Here is an 18,474-nt window from a genome sequence, read left to right on the forward strand (position 1 = left end):
TCTTCAAACAAGGATATTGTCTGTAACATGAGCAGAGAGGAAGCTGTGTCCTTATGTGCAAAAGGAATTAGGAGAGAGATTGCCAGCAATGGTGCATTTGTGACATTAGGGTCTCCCCAGAGCCTTTCCTCCAGGCAGAACCATCCCAGCTCCCTTGGCCTGTCTTCATAGCAGAATAGGTGATATGACAACCATTGTCTGCCTCAGTGATACATGTCATGCAGTGTGAGATTGAAAGTTTCATGTCAAAGTACTGTGAGCAGAGGTGTAGAATAGAATAGAATTAACTGGTTGGAAAAGACCCCTGAGATCATTGAGTCCAACCTATCACCCAACACTATCTAATCAACTAAACCATAGCACCAAGCACCCCATCCAGTCTCTTCTTAAACCCTTCCAGTGATGGTGACTCCACCACCACCCTGGGCAGCACATTCCAATGGCCAGTCTCTCTTTCTGGGAAGAACTTCTTCCTGACATCCAGCCTAAACTGCCCCTGGCACAGTTTGAGACTGTGTCCTCTTGTTCTGGTGCTGCTTGCTTGAGAGAAGAGACCAACTACCACCTAGCTACAACCTCCCTTCAGGTAATTGTAGACAGCAATAAGGTCTCCCGTGAGCCTCTTTTTCTCCAGGCTAAGCAACCCCAGCTCCCTCAGCCTCTCCTCACAGGGCTGTGCTCCAGACTCGTCCCCAGCTTTGTTGCCCTTCTCTGGACACGTTCCAGCAAGTCAACATCTTTCTAAACTGAGGGGCCCAGAACTGGACACAGGACTCAAGGTGTGGCTTAACCAGTGCTGAGTACAGGGCAGAATGACCTTCCCTGCTCCTGCTGGCCACACTATTCCTGATCCAGGCCAGGATGGCATTGGCCTTCTTGGCCACCTGGGCATACTGCTGGCTCATGTCCAGCCTACTATCAACCAGTACCCCCAGGTCTCTTAATGTTGCTGCTTCTCATTTTAAACAGCTGAGATAAACCAGTGGTTAAAGGCATAGTTTGAGTTTGATGTTCTCATGACCTAGATGTTCTTCACAGTAAGTTCTTCACAGAAGGAGTAATTGGTTAGTGGAATGTGCTGCCCAGGGAGGTGGCGAAGCCACCATCCCTGGAGGTGCTCAACAAGGGATTGGATGTGGCACTTGGAGCCATGGTTTAGTCATCAGGAGGTGTTAGGTATTAGGTGATAGGTTGGACTTGTTGATCTCTGAGGTCTTTTCCAACCTGGCTGATTCTATGATTCTGTGTTACATTGGCTTATATTAAAATATCTGACTTCCCAAACCCTTGATTATTAACAGATAGCATCATGTTTGGAATGTGAAGGTGTGTTGGTGAACTTTTTAGCAGGAAGTTTTAATCTTTTCTTTAAATGTTTATTTAAGTAATAGTTTCAATTTATGAAACTATTTTTTTCCCCCCCTTGTTTCAAAATCAGTCTTTAACTCTGAAGATTGAAGTCAGCCTCCAGAGTGACTCCTGCAGGTTCACTGTTTGGGGTTCTTTTCCTTATCTGCAAGGAATTTTTATGACTGTCACCTGTTCTGCCTGTACTCCCTTTGCAGGTGTATGTTTACTTTTATAACACCATCAGTAAAACCTTGTAAGGTGAGCTGAGATCTTTTAAGATCTCCAAGGAAAACCAAAATAAATACAAAAAGTTCAGAATGAGGGTGCCAGTGACAACCTTGAATTGATCCCAAAACAATAACAAAAAAAGAGAAGTAAAACCTGATAAGGAATGCTGGGAATGACAGAGTCATGCCTACCAGTCTGGCTTTTATTAATAACTGCCCTGAATCACAGAATCACCAAGGTTGGAAGAGACCTCAAAGATCATCAAATCCATCCTATGCAGCTGACTGTGCTCTTGGCTGGGTGGGATAGGAACAGCCCTGCTAAATTATTTTTTTGGGGGAAAAAAACCCCAAACAGTTCATTTATGGAGAAATTAAATTTGGAATGGCTAAAACTCTTTGTCTTCAACATCAGAAAAGTCCAATTCCCTTGGTTTCTCATGTCAAAATTGCATTTGACTTGAAGTTTAATGTAAGTATATTAAAATAGCAGAGAAAGAAGCTGAATGAAACAAGCATCTGTGCTCTGAACTGAAAAATAAAAGTAGACAATAGTAGCATTCCCCCTTCACAGCTCTGTTTTAATCTCCTATAGCTCTGCTGTAGCATAAACAGCAGAAGTGCACTGAAAAAGCACAAGCCTGGCTATTGCCTGAACCACCCTCTGAAAAAGAAACTACTGAGGGGCTGCTCAAGACAGCCCTGACAGGAGGCTGAAGGCACTGTCATAAGCCTCCTCTAGGCAGAAACTCCAGCATCTGTTTTCCACCAGAAGAGCTGCAACACAACCGTTGGCATTAGGGGAGCTTCGACTTTCAGAGAACATCAGGAGGCACATTGCAGCACTTGGACCTGATGAACTAAACCAAGATTTGAACTCAAGGGAGGTTTAGGCTGGATGTTAGGAAGAAATTCTTCACAGAGAGAGTGATTGGCCATTGGAATGTGCTGCCCAGGGAGGTAGTGGAATCACCATCATTGGAAATGTTTAGGAAGAGACTGGATGAGGCACTTAGTTCCATGGTTTAGTTGATTAGATGGTGTTGGGTGATAGGTTGGACTCGATGATCTTGAAAGTCTTTTCCAACCTGGTAAATTCTATTCTATTCTATTCTAGTCTACTCTAGTCTAGTCTAGTTTAGTCTACTCTATTCTATCCTATCCTATTCTACTCTATCCTATCCTATCCTATCCTATCCTATCCTATCCTATCCTATCCTATCCTATCCCATCCCCTCCTATCCTATCCTATCCTATCCTATCCTATCCTATCCTATCCTATCCTATCCCATCCCCTCCTATCCTATCCTATCCTATCCTATCCTATCCTATCCTATCCTATCCTATCCTATCCTATCCTTTTCTATTCTCCCCATCCTTCAGCTCAGTTGATACCCTGTAGAGGACAAACCCAATGAACTTGAAAGCTGACTTTGGTTTGTTTCTCAGGAATTAACGTTATCACTTGGCTTCTGTCCAGATTCCATTTCACTGCTGATGTGGTTTTAATTGTTAAGATTTTATTTCCTTTTTTTTTTTCTTTTCAGTAACAGGCCATAAATCAAACCACTGGGTATTCTCCTTCCCATTCTTTAATTTTAATATTTCATATTAAGCTATGTATGTTCCCAGTAAACAAATTAAAGTAATGCAATACCTGCCTCATTCCCCCCCCCCCCCCCCCCCCCCCCCCATTGTTTGCACTTCCTCTAGAGAAACTCAGCAATTAAAAATAATTTGGTTAAATGCAATTATTAGATTGGCCTGGAAAGCTGGCAGTCCTAACCAACATTTAATCATAGAATCACAGAATCAGTCAGGGTTGGAAGGGACCACAAGGGTCATCTAGTTCCAACCCCCCTGCCGTGAGCAGGGACACCTCACACTAGATCAGGCTGGCCAGAGCCTCATCCAGCCTGGTCTTACCTCCAGGGATGGGGCCTCAACCACCTCCCTGGACAACCCATTCCAGGGCTTCACCACTCTCATGGGGAAGAACTTCTTCCTCACGTCCAGCCTGAATCTCCCCATCTCCAGCTTCATTCCATTCCCCCTAGTCCTATCACTACCTGAGATCCTGAAAAGTCCTTCCCCAGCTTTCTTGGAGCCCCCTTCAGATACTGGAAGGCCACAATAAGGTCACCTCAGAGCCTTCTCTTCTCCAGACTGAACAGCCCCAGCTCTTTCAGTCTGTCCTCATAGGAGAGGAGCTCCAGTCCTCTGATCATCCTCGTGGCCCTTCTCTGGACACCTTCCAGCACCTCCAGATCCCTCTTGTAATAGGGGCTCCAGAACTGGACACAGTACTCCAGGTGGGGTCTCACCAGAGCTGAGTGGAGGGGGAGAATCACCTCCCTTGACCACAATCTTCTTGAGGATGGTACTTCAAGAATTCCCCTGAATCTTCTGCTTGAACCTACCTGCCAAGAAATACTCCTGTGCAGATGACTGTGAAATTCCAGTGATAGGCCACTAGATTTTAAGTAAAGAACATTTTGTACAATGCACTTAGTTCTATTGCTCAATGGAAAAAAGGTATTTGCAACCACTCACTTTTAAATTCTTCTGGTCACTAGCAGTAATTATGAGACAGGTCCTGAAAGCAGCCAATAACAATAAAAACCCTTCCCTGTGAAAGTAGGCTGTGACATAAACTCTATGTGAAGCACATCTCATTTCATGGTGTTTTAATAAATAACATGAAATTATGCACCAATTATATGTGATGTTTATTTTGTCAACTCCCACTCTCCAAGGGGACCTAGGAAGGGGGATGGTTTGTAGGTAAAGTCCTCTTCCATAGAGCTGAATGACTTCTGAGAGGCTGGCCAAAGCAAAGTTTCTTTTCTGCTTCTAAGGGTTGGCTATAACAGATCTGAAGTCTCAAATGCTCAGTGCTGTATTTCCACTGAGTCCTTAATTCAGTACTTTGGGTTAGGTCCTTACAAGTTACATTTTATGCTAAAGGCATAGAGCTGAATATTTCATGTGGCTTGCTTAGGGAAATGACTAACTCCAGTCTTAAGCTTTAAACTCCCCCTAACCACACAGATGTTTTATACACCAGATTATAATCAAAGGCAGAATAAAGGAAACAGCAGAGTAGGAGGAACCAGGCTTAGGAGTGTATTGCATGGGTGGTGAGGAATGAGTATGTGTATATTTGCAAGTGAATGTGTCATAACTCAGGGCTAGAGTTTGATTACAGTTACACTGCTGTAATTCAAGAGGAAAGCCTTTGAAATAACTGGAATTTTTGCAAGTCAGTGCAATCAGAAGCAGAATAAAGTGGCATCATCATTTGCCCAAAAATGCATGTGATCAGATACACCAAAGAAAATGCAGGCAGCTGTTTGCTCTATGCCCTGACCCTGCAGTGAGAATGCCACATGGAAAGAAAGAGTGCAGATGAAATAAACACTAGCTGCTCTGTTGTAGCAAACAAGAAGCTGAATGGAAACTTAGCTAGGGGTTCAGATTTGTGATTGCAAGTAATCACAGAATGTTAGGGGCAGGAAGGGACCTCGAGAGATCATCCAGCAGGATCACCTAAAGCAGATCACACAGGAACACATCCAGGCAGATCTTGACTATCTCCAGAGAATGAGACTCCACAACACCCCTGGGCAGCCTGTTTCAGTGAAATAATTCTTCCTCCTGTTTCCATGGAACTTCCTATGCCTCATCTTCCACCCATTGCCCCTTACAGAATGTCTGTTGCATTTGGAAGAAACATCTCTGTTGTGCATGGTATCCATGCACAGTCTCTGAAGAGATTAATGAAGGGGGTGGGGGGGAGGGGAAAGGCACAATATAATAATTCAGGTATTTATATGGTAGGCATTTTGATTAGCAGAACTAATATGTAATGGACAGAATGTACTCCTTGATTCAAATTTTCCATGTCAAACCCAGCTTTTTTATCATAGAATGGTTTGGACAATAAACACTATGACTGACCCCATTCTATTTGAGAGTGTTTTGGCACACTATCAAAAGTAGCAAAATCTGAAGAAGTCATTATGAGAAAACAGAGAAATAAGCCAATGTCAAGAACAGGAAGGGATTATTGCCAAATCCCTGTCTCTTACGTCAATTGGTGTTGGTTAGTAGCATCAGTCATGTCTCTGTCCTGAAGGTTCACTTTGCTGTTTAGGGCTGGAGTTTATGACAGCTGAGAGTCCAACCTCTGTTTCACTTTTCCCCCCGTTCCCTTCTGGTGCACTGTATGGATTCCTGCAAACCAGAGGAGAACAGTGCCACTGAGAACAGCTGGCTCCTGAACCTCCCAGAGCACTGGAGCTGCTGCTCGTGTGCTGTGGCCTCAGTCAGAAAGAGAAGAGAGTGTGCTTCTTTCCTCTCTCAAAAATGGGACTAACATTAGGTTTTCCCACTGTCCTGTGCTGATCAGATTAACTAGCAGCAGATGTGGCCTGGCTTGTAAATACAGAGCTTGACTCAAAGCCTGTTGCTGTCCCTAGGAGCTGTGTGTGCAGCAGAATCACTATGAGCTTATCCAAAGCATTTTAATGCAAAGATTTAAAATCATCTAAGAAAAGGGTTGAGAGAAAAGTAGTCTTTTGATAGTTTGGGTTGGGATTTTTTGGATCAGAGTCTGGTTGAAAGGACACTGGGACAAGAGGGCCTTTTGTTTCAGTACTCTTTGGACCAGACCCTGAAAACATGGTCCCAGCAAAATCACTCCCCTAGTGCATGATTGTTTCTTTGCACCTTGCACTCACTTGGAAGGTATTCAAGACATGCCCAAATTTATACCAACATATATGCCATGTGTATCAAATAAGGTATAAAATCTTTGAACAGAACAGAATAGATTGGACTTGATGTTCTTTGAGGTCTTTTCCAACCTCGTTGATTCTATGATTCTATGACTTTTATGCCCAACATTTCCTTTCAAACTCATTTATCTTTCTCCCTCTTCACTCCCACGCCCCTGGACTCTCATATTTTGTGTGACAGCCTTGCTTTAGTGCCTTCAATAAAACAGCCTCAGCCAGTGAAGCAAATAGAAGCACCTTATGAGGTGTGACTAACTTCTGAGTGCAGCCTTTCCCTTTGCTGCTGTTTATAGATGACATAGGAGCCCTTGTTGGCCCTGCAGCTCGTTTAATCGACTTAAAGCTAGCAGCCAGCAAGCCAAACAGAAACATGGCATTTGTTAGCTTTTTGATCCCCTGCCTTGTGGTCAGCACTGATACTGCCTTCTCCTGCCAGAATTCTGCTGACTTTGTGGGTGCCAGCTCTCCAGGGGACATTGTTATTGGAGGCTTGTTTGCAGTCCATAGCAAAATGCTGCGTCCAGAGGAGTATCCCATCAAACCAGTAATTCAGAATTGTGCTGGGTGAGTAATGCTGGAAACTGAATATATAACACAGAAGAGATCACTGATGTGGGAGCATGTTCCTCTTGTAGTAAGACCAACAATATCTGGTTTTTCTTGTATTGTTCTTGTAGTGTTCAAAAAGATCTTTGACATCACATCAGTTGTGTATAATGTAATACAGGATGGCAAAGTATGGCAAAGCTACAGGAAAAAAAAGTACTGTGGCTGCCTGAGGAAGGGAATGAATATTTGATCCTGTTTCAGCCTTCATATACAACCAAATGGCCCTGGAAGTTTGTGCTGAGCAAGAATTTCCATGTAACAGCTAATTTGCTGCTGTCTGTCTGAAGAACTCTGCTGAGGAACCACTAGAAGACCTCAGCCTCTGAAATATTTTCTTCTGCTATGAAGTCTTAGATTTATAGAATTGCTTTGGTTGGAGAACACCTCTAAGATGATTTAGACCCTTCTTGATTTCTTGCTTTTGATGAAAGTAAATGCATTTACTGGGCAGCTGAAATAAATTGAAATAGCTTCCCTGGCTTTGAGAGATGCTTCCTGAAGGTCTTACTTGCAAATTTTCATCTAACCTATTTTATTATGCTTTTTTTTTCCTTCCCAAAAGATGCTTCTATTCAGGTGTATTTTGTGGTGTGCTTATTTTGCTTAATCTCCCATTTAGGTAAGACAAAAATACACCAGCTTCTGCTCTTTGGTACACTAAAAAGCACCAAATCACACAAAACATACTGCCCATCACTTCTTTTTAGGAGCTGTCAAATTCTAAGGGATATGCTCAAAAGAGGGCTTTGCTTCAGACTTGTTCACAGTGATTATTTTACTTTTTTTTTTTTTCTAAAATAAAGCTTCTGTGTTTCTTGACAGCTTTGAAATTCAAATTTTCCTTCAGACACTCGCAATGATCCACGCCATTGAAACGATCAACAATTCCACCCTGCTACCTCAAGTTACACTGGGCTACGAAATCTACGACACCTGTGCCGATGTGACCAAAGCCATGGCGTCTGCTCTGAGGTTCCTGGCTAAATTCAACTCCTCTGAGGATGCTGTGGAGTTCAGGTGTAACTACTCAGACTATGTCCCAAGAGTTAAGGCAGTCACTGGAGCCAGCTACTCGGAGGTGTCGATGGCAGTGTCAAGGCTGCTGGCTTTGCAACTAATCCCACAGGTAGGTTGGGGGGAGCTCTTTCGCTTTGGACAGAGAGTCAGATGTACCATGTTTAGTGTGAAGGTATGGCTCTGATCACTGGGGCTGCAACTGGGCAGGATTTGGCTCAGCCAAAGGGTATCAGGAAGGATGAGATTCAATTCTAAATGGAGTGCTTGATTCACCTGTCTAAACAAAGGCAGTAAGAACTAATTTACATGCCTAAGGTACATGAATCCTGTGCTATTGCAGGATGATCTTGGGCTCCTGTCAGCCTGACTGCACCATTAGTCACTCTTGTGCCAGCTAGTCCAGTGCACCTGGGATGACACTCAAGGACTTTGTTTAGGCAACAAAGTCACACCCACCATGTCTAGTCTGGCTGGGGATGAATACGACAATACCCAGTCTCAAGCTGGGGAAAACAAACAAACAACCCACCCACAAAGAAAACCCCACCAAAACCAACCAAACAAACCAAGCCCACAAAAAATCCCACCAAAAACCAAGGACCAAATGGGTTCAGAAATTGGGAAATTCTTCCTGAGAAGAAAACTTCCCTGCAAAAGTTTGGATGTTGGAATAAGGATGTGAGAAATGGTCTTGTAAACCACAGTTTCACTTCTGTTACTCTTCAATCAGTCGTAGAAGGGAAAGAATGCAGCTCTCTAGGTACACCCTGCTCCTTCCCAGAACATCCTTCTCTGCTTCTGAGAGATTTAAGTAACAATGTTCCATTCAGATTTTTCTAGCTACTTTCACAAGAAAAACTGAATAAATCATTCATATGAAAGAATTGCAGCATTCTGTAGTATTGTTTGGTGGTTTTCTGGGAGGTTCTTCTAGCAGACTTAATGATTCTTTGAAAATGTAATCATTAACTCCTGGACAGAAGACACAGGTGTGGGTGAGCCATATAAACATACTCAGTGATGGCAAAATACTTCAAAATGGAAGAGCATCAGCAATTGGTGACTCCTGCTAAGCCTTCCAACGTTTTAAATACTGTTTTGAAGAGTATGTTGATGATATCTGAACAGAGAAAACCACAATCCTTATGCCAGCATGCCTGTTGTACCCATTTTGAGAGGTTTTATTCTCTGCCTTCACCAAAGCAATTATGTGGATGAGGATGAGAATAGTAGAATGAGTACTGAGCATCAATCTGCATCCTAAGAACAGGATGAGGAGATCTGCTCTCTTTGGCTGCACCTGGCTGATGCTCACTCACAGAACGAGGGAGCCTGGGTCAGGCTGGATCAAAGAGCAAGCAAAGAGCAGCCTTGGATCTCTTGGGGCCCTTTGGAGGAGAGTACCTCCATAACCAAATTGTTCGCTCTCCCTAGGTCAGTCCTGCATCATCAGCTGAAATCCTCAGTGACAAAATCCGGTTTCCTTCTTTCTTCAGGACTATCCCCAGTGATTTTCATCAGACAAGAGCCATGGCCCACTTGATCTGTGAGTCTGGGTGGAACTGGATTGGAGTAATAGCCACTGATGATGACAATGGACGTTTCGCTCTGGAGAGCTTTGGGGTCCAGGCCATGGCAAACAATGTTTGCATAGCTTTTAAAGAGCTGCTGCCTGCCTATCTGTCTGACAACACCTTTCAGACCAAGGTTGATCATGCAATTGAGAGGATTGTCAAGGAAACTGAAGTAAATGTTATCGTGGTTTTTATGAGGCAGCCCCATGTGCTCAAGCTATTTAAGAAGGCGATTGAGAGGAATGTGAATAAAATCTGGATTGCAAGTGACAACTGGTCAGCTGCAGTCAAAATCAGTACAATTCCCAATATCAGGCAGCTGGGAACCATTGTGGGATTTGGATTTAAAAGTGGAGACATCTCTGCTTTCCAAGACTTTCTGAGAAACCTTCCTGAAAAGCCTACTGAGAACAACAAGTTTTTGCATGAATACATCGTGCTTCTGTCAGTCTGTGCACACCTGGATTATCATGATTTTCAAATGTGCATTTCAAACCAATCCCAGGATGATCTCTTGCAAAATGTTGAGAATAAACATCAGATCTGGAGAGATGACTTCTTGAAGGCTAACATTGAACCAGGATTTATCCACAGTACTAAACTTGCAGTCTATGCCATTGCTCATGCCATTAAAGGGCAATGCCAAGACAGAGACTGCAAAGATCCTTCTGCTGTTGCTCCCTGGGAGGTATGATGCGAATTCTTTCAGGTCTCATTCTCTCTGCATAGCTTGCATCTCATTTTTGCTCTCACATTACTGAATTTGCTAGCTTAATCCTTTTCCTAAATGGCTTTTTACTCCTGTTCCTGGTTTTCTTCACCAACTGAAATCAGACTATGTCCCAGACCAGCAGTATCTAACTGTTGCAGTGATGAGAACCAAACTTCATTTCTGTCTCTCTTTCCTTGGCCCATGCAGATGCAAAGGCTGCTGGCACTAAGCCATGGCTGTGTTCTGCTGTAAACAGAGAAAGATTATTGCATTTCACATAGAGAGAGCTAAGTGGTGGTGGGTAACTGCATGCTCACTATCTCCTCCTTCATGGGTACAATAAACTCATGACTCCACAGGTGCCGAAAAGATCTTTAGCCCCTGGGCTTCCTTAGCTACCCTAACACCTCCCCCATCACCTTCAAGAGCACACAGAGCAGGACCAGCTCGAATGAGGGCTCTAGCCTGCAGGTTCCTTGCTGGGACACCTTGCTAGCTAGTCCTGTGGAACAGAATACAATGCAGAGTCAAGCTACAGTGACATATCAGCTATTCAGCTACTAGTGGTTGGTCCTGTGTCTGCAAACCACTGTAACACACAGCAATGAGGGCTCGTGAGAGATGGAGATACTGCAAGATAGGAGCATTCCCCAAGGCCTCACTTTTCCTCTCTCACCACTGTTTCAGTCTGAACTCAGGTATTTTTCTCTCTAATGGATCTTTATTTGAAAGTGCAAATGCAACAGACTATTCCTCTCTCTGGTCTTGATTCATGCTGAAGTGAATGGTAGGAAAATGAGACACAATCTTTAAGATGGGTGAGGTACTTGTTATCAAACTCTGCTGGGTGGGAAAAGAAGAGGAAAAATCAGACAAGCAAACCTGACCTGACCTTTTACCCAAGAACCTGCTCAGGAGTATTCACTTTTACACTTTTACTCAGAGGATTAAACAAAAGTTCATTTAAAAGTCAAACAAGCACTGAAGCACTGTGGCTTGCTCTGACCTCTTATCCTAGGTCAGGGCAGGTCAAACCAAGATAGGAGATTTGAAAGGAGAAAAAAAAAAAGCAGCCAGTAACAATAAGACTCTTACATGGATTTGTACATGCAAATGTGGCAAATTCAGGACTGCTCTGCAAGGGATGCAACTCTATGGAGCTGCACTTACATCACTGCTGACTTAAATCCCAAACCACCCAAATTAAAAGTCCTGCTAAGAGCCTAACAACTCGTGAAGAAGATGGAAAGAGATCATTATTCCCCCTGTACTGTTTTGATAACACATTTATTCTGCACTAAATTGAAACTCTCTAGACATTAATATAAATATCTCTATAGCTTTGGATGCAGCTGATCCATATCATGCATCTCCACATCTAGAGAAACTACAGGCATTGGTGTTACAGGCTTTGCAAAAATAACCATCAGTGACATCAAAATGTTGCTATTTATTAGCCTACCCTGCCTGAGGCTCGAGATGTATTCTAAGGGCTCTGTTGTTCCCACACTGCTAGAGAAACTGGGAAAGAGAAAGATTAAATGACTAGCCTGAGTATATACCATCAAAAACACTCCTGTTCGGTCCCACACATCTAAACAACATCCAACTCCAATGCAATATTGATTGGAAGCACATTTTGGTTCCTCACAATTTGGTAAAGATGCAGTGACAGCATATGGACTCTCAAAAAAATGTGGCTGTTATACATGAATAAATGTATGGCATGACATGTTATGTACACCAGATGAAGAAAACTCAGATGTTTCTCCCTGTCCTGCTCTCATAGTGAGAGGCCTTGAGCACAAGCCCTGTGAGGAGAGGCTGAGGGAGCTGGGGTTGTTTAGCCTGGAGAAGAGGAGGCTCAGGGGAGAGCTTATTGCTCTCTACAACTACCTGAAGGGAGGTTGTAGCCAGGAGGGGGTTGGTCTCTTCTCCCAGGCAACCAGCACAGAACAAGAGGACACAGTCTCAAGCTGCACCAGGGCAGGGTTTAGGCTCGAGGTGAGGAGAAAGTTCTTCACTGAGAGAGTTGTTAGCCATTGGGATGTGCTGCCCAGGGAGGTGGTGGAGTCACCATCCCTGGAGGTGTTCAAGAGAGGATTGCATGTGGCACTTGGTGCCACGGTTTAGTAGTCATGAGGTGTTGGGTGACAGGTTGGACTTGATGATCTTTGAGGTCTTTTCCAACCTTATTGATTCTATGATTCTATGATGTGTATTTATAAACAAACTTATAGATCTTTAAAGTCAATGCAATTCCATGTCAGACATCAAATTTAACAGTTACAAAGGCAACTTTTACTCCTAGGATATAGCTCCTAAAAAGCAATGTTTCTTTTTAACTTGCTATTATGACACAGATGTTAAACTACTGAGTTTATCATGTTGCCATGATGTATGTTATTAATCCTCATACTTATGTCCAGCTCCTTGAAGAGCTTAAAAACGTTACAGTCATTGATGATGATGATAAAGAAATCAAGTTTGACACCAATGGAGATATAAGCACCAGATACAATGTACTGCTTTGGAAAGAAATTGATGGCCATATGGAAATCACCACTGTGGCAGAATATGACCCAGAGAAAGGTGGCTTTATCTTTGAGGATGAAGAGAAGAAAAGAGAATTTCTGGATTTAAAGGTAACTTCTGGTTTGGTGATGTAACACATGAAATTTGTTTCGTGACTTCTTCTTCCTCCAGTATTTGAAACTGAGGTATTTGCCAGCTAGAAATCTCTCTTGTGGCTTCATGTCCTCCTTCCAAAGCAAAGAACCCTCCCTGGGTATATTCAACCACTTCCATGCACCCTGAGAAGCAGTTATCAGGTTCAGTGGTTTGAAACTGATTTCTCCAGAGTGCTCCTAGGAGGTTTCTTAAGATGAGAAGTTATGTCTGCCTTAAGGATGCTAATCTAGAATCTTGAAAATGGGGTTTAAATCAAGAAGTGAGTCCCCTCTCTTATGTATCACCACCATGTATTTTGTACATGGAGGAGTCAACTCTGTTGACTTTACTGTTTAAAAGAAAAACAATAGCCATGTTTTGCTGATTGTTTGTTTTTGTTAAAGCTGAGGTCAGCACAACTACAGGAGTCTGAGGTAGGTGGTGCCACCTGGAGAGCTGGCACCGGTGCAGACAGGACTAGTGGGTGGCCCTGGCCAGTTCCAGCTATACTGTTCTGTTACCTGTGCAGAGGTGGAGGTCTTAGTTCATTGTACAGCTCTGTGCTGTAAAATCTGTAACACTAATGGGATGGGGAGAGGATGTTGACAATCTGGGCTGAAGTCAGTATGTGGACTCAGCTGTTGGAAAAGGCTGAAGGCAGAGAAAGCCCTCAGATCTTGTCCCTCTTTATGGCACTGCCCAGGAAAGCAAGGAAATGTCTCCATCTCCTCGTGAGCATCATCTCAGGGGGAGAAGAAATAGCAGTGTCCCTCAGGGCTGCTTCTCCATTTCACAAATAAAAATGTCTTTGGAAGGGTGACCTGAACACAGACCTCAAGAGAGTGCCCTGATCAGGCACCCCAGAGTGGTACTTTCTGGCTCAGGGATGAGCTGCCAAGTATCAGGAATGTCTGAGCTGCAGTGCACAACATCTGCCAAGGTATATTCCCTGAGCTGAGGTGTCCCACTTAGGCTCAGAGCAGCTGAGCAGGGGATCAGAATCTTACTTGTGAAGCAGTTCACTTGAATCCCTCATCAGACGCTGCTGGGCTTCTTTTGGAGCTCTTCACCAGTAGTCTGAATTCCAGGTTCAGAGCTGGATGAGACACTTTGATCTGGATTTTAAAGATGCAAACCATTCTGCTGATTGGCATTCAGGGCCAAAATGATAAAATCATCAGGTCAGTAATGCCCCATCCTCTCACTTGTTGACTGTGTGGACAAAATACAATAAGCATCACTTTTGGATGCCCTTAAAATATGTCAGATACAAAAAGAGAGCGAAAAAGGCAGAATTACAGGAGGCTTCTTTTAGTGTTTCTTAGTAATTAGTTGTACCTCAGCTGATGGTTTTTGTGTTCTCTGCACACTACAGAAGGTTCAGTCAACATGCTCCCAGCACTGCAGGCCAGGCCAGATGAAGAAGGTTACAGAAAGTCCACACATATGCTGTTATGAGTGTGTTTACTGCCCAGAAAACCATTACAGCAATCAAACAGGTAAAGAATTGTGCTCCAAATGAAGGTGTGTTTAGACATCGATGCAATTGTTTTGTTTGGCTATAATGTGCCTTGGCAACCTTGGCTATAACTTTGGGATGGGATTAAAATATTTGTTTTGCACATGAGAGTGTTCAGCCTTGGTTTAAGTGCCCTTTACAAGACCAAACTTAAAGTGATTTGATTTTATTTGGCTGACTACCATTATCCTTTGTTAGGATGGAAAGTCTGGCTGATTTATCAGTGATGCTGCCTCTCATTAAAATAGAGCCTTGCTTCCCTGTCTTCCTGTAGTACTCCCAGCCTGATAAGGAAGACAAATTTTTTATGATGACACTGGAACAGGTTGCCCAAAGAAGCTGTGGATGCCCCATTCCTGGAAGTGTTCAAAGTCAGGCTGAATGGGACATTGTGCAACATGACCTTGTGGAAGAAGTCCCTGTCCATGGCAGAAGGTTGGAGTAGATGATCTCTGAAGGTCTTTTCCAGGCCAAACCATTCCATGAGTCTCCAAAGTTCCCTTGAACTTTGTATTTTGCTTACCAGAAGATTTTTGTGTCTTACACAGAGAGTACTGTGAAGTTTGATATATCAGTAATGTATTCTAATATCAAACCTGATGTGTACTTTACCATTGGTTCATTTATTGGTTCAAGCAACATTTTTAATAGGGAAAAATTACATGTGGAAGAGCAAAATGGAATTAGGAAAAACTTGGAGCAATGCACTTCTAATACTGTGAGAACAGAAGGAAATTAAATCCTCTCTTTTTAATTCAAACAACTGTGAAATTTCTCCATGGCAGAGAAAGCAAAAGTAACTTCTCAAAGCATAACCTAAAGCAATGTTTATTCTTGCTGGTGTATTTCACAAGCTGCCAGCAAAGAACAAGTTGGGGTTTTTTTATCTTGTTGAAATAGGTAAGGAAAGAAGCATAGTTCAAATGTCTCTGAGATACTTGATTTAATCTCAAGCCATTGTTCAGGCTGCAGTTAAAGTTTGCCTGTCCAGAGCTCTGGCCAGGTCACATATCGCTGCTCAGCAATGGCCAAGGCACTTTTAGGTCCCTGATAATTTTCTCTATCCCCTCCCTGCCCCTGGCTGCTGGCAGATCCTGCTCCCAGATGGCAGACATTTGTCTTGTGCCCCTTCTGCTGCTGCCGCCGCAGCCACTGCTGCCACCACTACCATCACTGCCACCAGAGTCTCCACCGCCACTCTGTCAGCACAGCCATCACTGCCACCCCTCCCACTGCTGCCACCCCTTCTGTCATCACTGCTGCTGCTGCCATCTCAGCCGCAACAGCCACCGCTGCCACTGCTGTCACTGCTGCCACCCCTGTCACTGCTGCCGCCCCTGTCACCGAAGCCCTGCAGCTCCTCCGCCTGGACGGCGACCGCCACAGTCGACGGCAATCAGCCCAGTCTCTTCCTCTCAGCATCCCTGCAGACATTGCTCCTGCAGCTCAAGCCTCGATAATCCACCCACAGTTCGTTTACCTCGGGTTTCTAAGCTGTCTCCTTTGTTTCTGCTTTCAGATATGGATTACTGCTACCGATGCAGCAACAGAACCTACTGGGCTCCCATCAACAGCACCACGTGCTACAGGAAGACAATCCATTTCCTCACCTGGACTGACTGGTTTGCCGTTTTCCTCCTCCTCCTCTCTGCCTTTGGGGTCGTGCTGGTTTTGTCAGTTAGCATCATATTTGCTAGAAACGTGCACACCCCGGTCGTGAAGGCATCTGGAGGCCTCCCTGTCTGCTACGTCATCCTCTTCAGCCACTTCCTCATTTTTTTAAGCACTGTCTTCTTCATAGATGAGCCCACAGAATTTAAGTGTAAAACCAGACAAGCCCTCTTTGGTATAAGTTTTGCACTCTGTGTTTCGTGTATTTTAATAAAGTCACTGAAAATCTTGCTAGCCTTCAGCTTTGACCCCAAGCTGCAGAATTTCCTCAAGTGTCTGTATAAACCTGTTCCCACCGTGGTCACCTGCACTGGAATTCAGGTCATCATTTGCACCTTCTGGCTAACATTTAGGACACCTTTTGTGGAGCAAAATTTCTCAATGCCAAGAGCAATCATCCTGGAGTGCAACGAGGGCTCCATTGTGGCTTTTGGGATCATGCTGAGCTACATCGCTGCCCTCGCCTTCGTTTGCTTCATATTTGCCTTTAAAGGTAGGAAGCTGCCAGAGAACTACAACGAAGCAAAATTCATCACCTTTGGCATGCTAATTTACTTTATAGCATGGATAGTGTTCATCCCTGTCTATGCCACTACATTTGGCAAATACCTGCCAGCGGTGGAAATCATTGTTGTGTTAATATCCAATTATGGGATCCTCTGCTGCACTTTTCTTCCCAAGTGCTATGTCATCATTTACAAGCAAGAAACCAACACAAAATCCGCCTTTCTCAAAATTATTTACACTTACTCCACCAAGAGTGCCAGCAGCGTTGCTGTTAGCCAGATCTCTTTGGATTCAAAGTCTTCCAGCTCCCGAGCTACCGTCCCAGACTTGTGTAAATCTGAGAACTCTGTGAATGGAAATAGCCATTGCCAAGTGCCTGGGCAGATCCTGGCAAAAGGAAAAGCTCCTCCTAAAAATACTGCAAGGACTGTGGTCAGGAAAAGACTCTCCAGCATATGACTAGGCAGGGTTAGAGCACTAGAAGATGAGAAGCCATCCTAGGGAGCCGTTTCTCTTTCAGGTGTCTTTCTTGCCTTCTGGCATCCCCAAAGAGAGCAGGCCACATGAAATGTCTTCTCTTCTGCTACTTCAGCAGTTGTCCATTACCAGATTTACAAAGCTTTCCTCGCTCACAGGGTCCAGCCCTCGTTTCTGCAGTCACCATGAGGGGCAGACCCCTTCAGCAGCTCCCCTCCTTCCCAAGCCCACTCATATAGACCTGCAGGAACCTCTTCCACCATCTGGCTTCCCCGAGAAAGGCAGAAGCATCAGGAAATTATTATTTCAGTCAGACATGTAGGAGGGAACATATGAGTTTGCCTGATTTTTTGGGGGGTTTTAGTTTTTTTGCATCTTTGATGCCCGATTGTTTAAGAACCTCTTCTTCTCACCTGGCTTTGTTCTACAGATCAAACAGAATCTTCTCCCAGCCTTTGTTTGCTGTGATAAACAGGCCCAGTACTTTAGTCTCCACCTTTAAGATAAGCTTTCCATTCTCCTGCACATCCCAGAGTAACCCTTTTCACCTGGTATCAGTGAATCCTTCTCATTTTTCACTGCCCAAAATTTGCACATCTTATTCCAGATGAGTGCTGCAGGAGAGTTTAAAATTCCTTGTATTTGCAGGGAGAGTCATGAATTAGAAACAGGTCTGCATAAAAATCAAAGATCTTCTCTGGAGCTCTGTAGTTGTACATATGCTCATCTACTTCTTTTCCCTGTACTCAAAGGATGCTTCCCTCATCTGCCTCTTCTGATGCATGAGGAGGGAGGACTCACTCTGTTTGTCTCCAGTTATCTGCTCTACTGAAGACATAATGTCCATTAATTGATTCCTCTCGTCAGCCTAGATGATGTAATGACCAGGATCAGTATGAACACACCCTGGGAATCTTAGCTTTTCTGATACATGTTCTAAACCTCTCGTTTTCAACGTGACAATGACAAGGCACCATGCCAGCACAGAAGCAGCACAAGGATGAACTGGTGTGGGCTGCTCTGGATGAGTCTTTTCCCTCCAGCTCCATGAACACAGAGCCGTGCTGTGCCTTCTGTACAGGAAGCAAAGGATGTGTTCACAGAAGGAGGAATTTTTCTGTTGGGACAATGAGATCACAGAGCTTTTTCAAATGCTAAACAGCAGAGATGTTTTGTCAGTCCAGGACTGTGAAGAATATTTTTTCTGTCTCCATAAAGCCCATGGTCTGGACCATAGAAACTTCTGTGCCATGCTTAGACTAGATATTAGGAAGAAATTCTTTACAGTGAGGGTGGTGAGAGACTGAAACAAGTTTCCCAGGTAGGTCATGGATGCTCCTTC

The 18,474-nt window shown here is 43.9% G+C and overlaps 1 protein-coding gene across 1 annotated transcript; it reads left to right on the forward strand.

The window, feature by feature from the left end:
* Positions 1–6,746: 6,746 nt before the first annotated feature.
* On the forward strand, positions 6,747–17,114 carry GPRC6A (G protein-coupled receptor class C group 6 member A). The gene is made up of 6 exons (XM_009897397.2): positions 6,747–6,940; positions 7,808–8,111; positions 9,437–10,264; positions 12,718–12,933; positions 14,334–14,457; positions 15,997–17,114. The coding sequence occupies exons 1-6, from the start codon at positions 6,747–6,749 to the stop codon at positions 17,112–17,114; spliced, it is 2,784 nt and encodes a 927-aa protein (XP_009895699.2).
* Positions 17,115–18,474: the final 1,360 nt, after the last annotated feature.

Source organism: Dryobates pubescens, chromosome 28 (genome assembly GCF_014839835.1).
Source record: "Dryobates pubescens isolate bDryPub1 chromosome 28, bDryPub1.pri, whole genome shotgun sequence".
NCBI classification, from domain to species: Eukaryota; Metazoa; Chordata; class Aves; order Piciformes; family Picidae; genus Dryobates; species Dryobates pubescens.

Coding starts and splice junctions, on each gene's coding strand:
- GPRC6A (XM_009897397.2), top strand. CDS start 6,747: ATGGCATTTGTTAGCTTTTTGATCCCCTGCCTTGTGGTCAGCACTGAT. Junction 6,941..7,807: donor GTAATTCAGAATTGTGCTGG/GTGAGTAATGCT, acceptor GTTTCTTGACAG/CTTTGAAATTCAAATTTTCC. Junction 14,458..15,996: donor CCATTACAGCAATCAAACAG/GTAAAGAATTGT, acceptor TTCTGCTTTCAG/ATATGGATTACTGCTACCGA.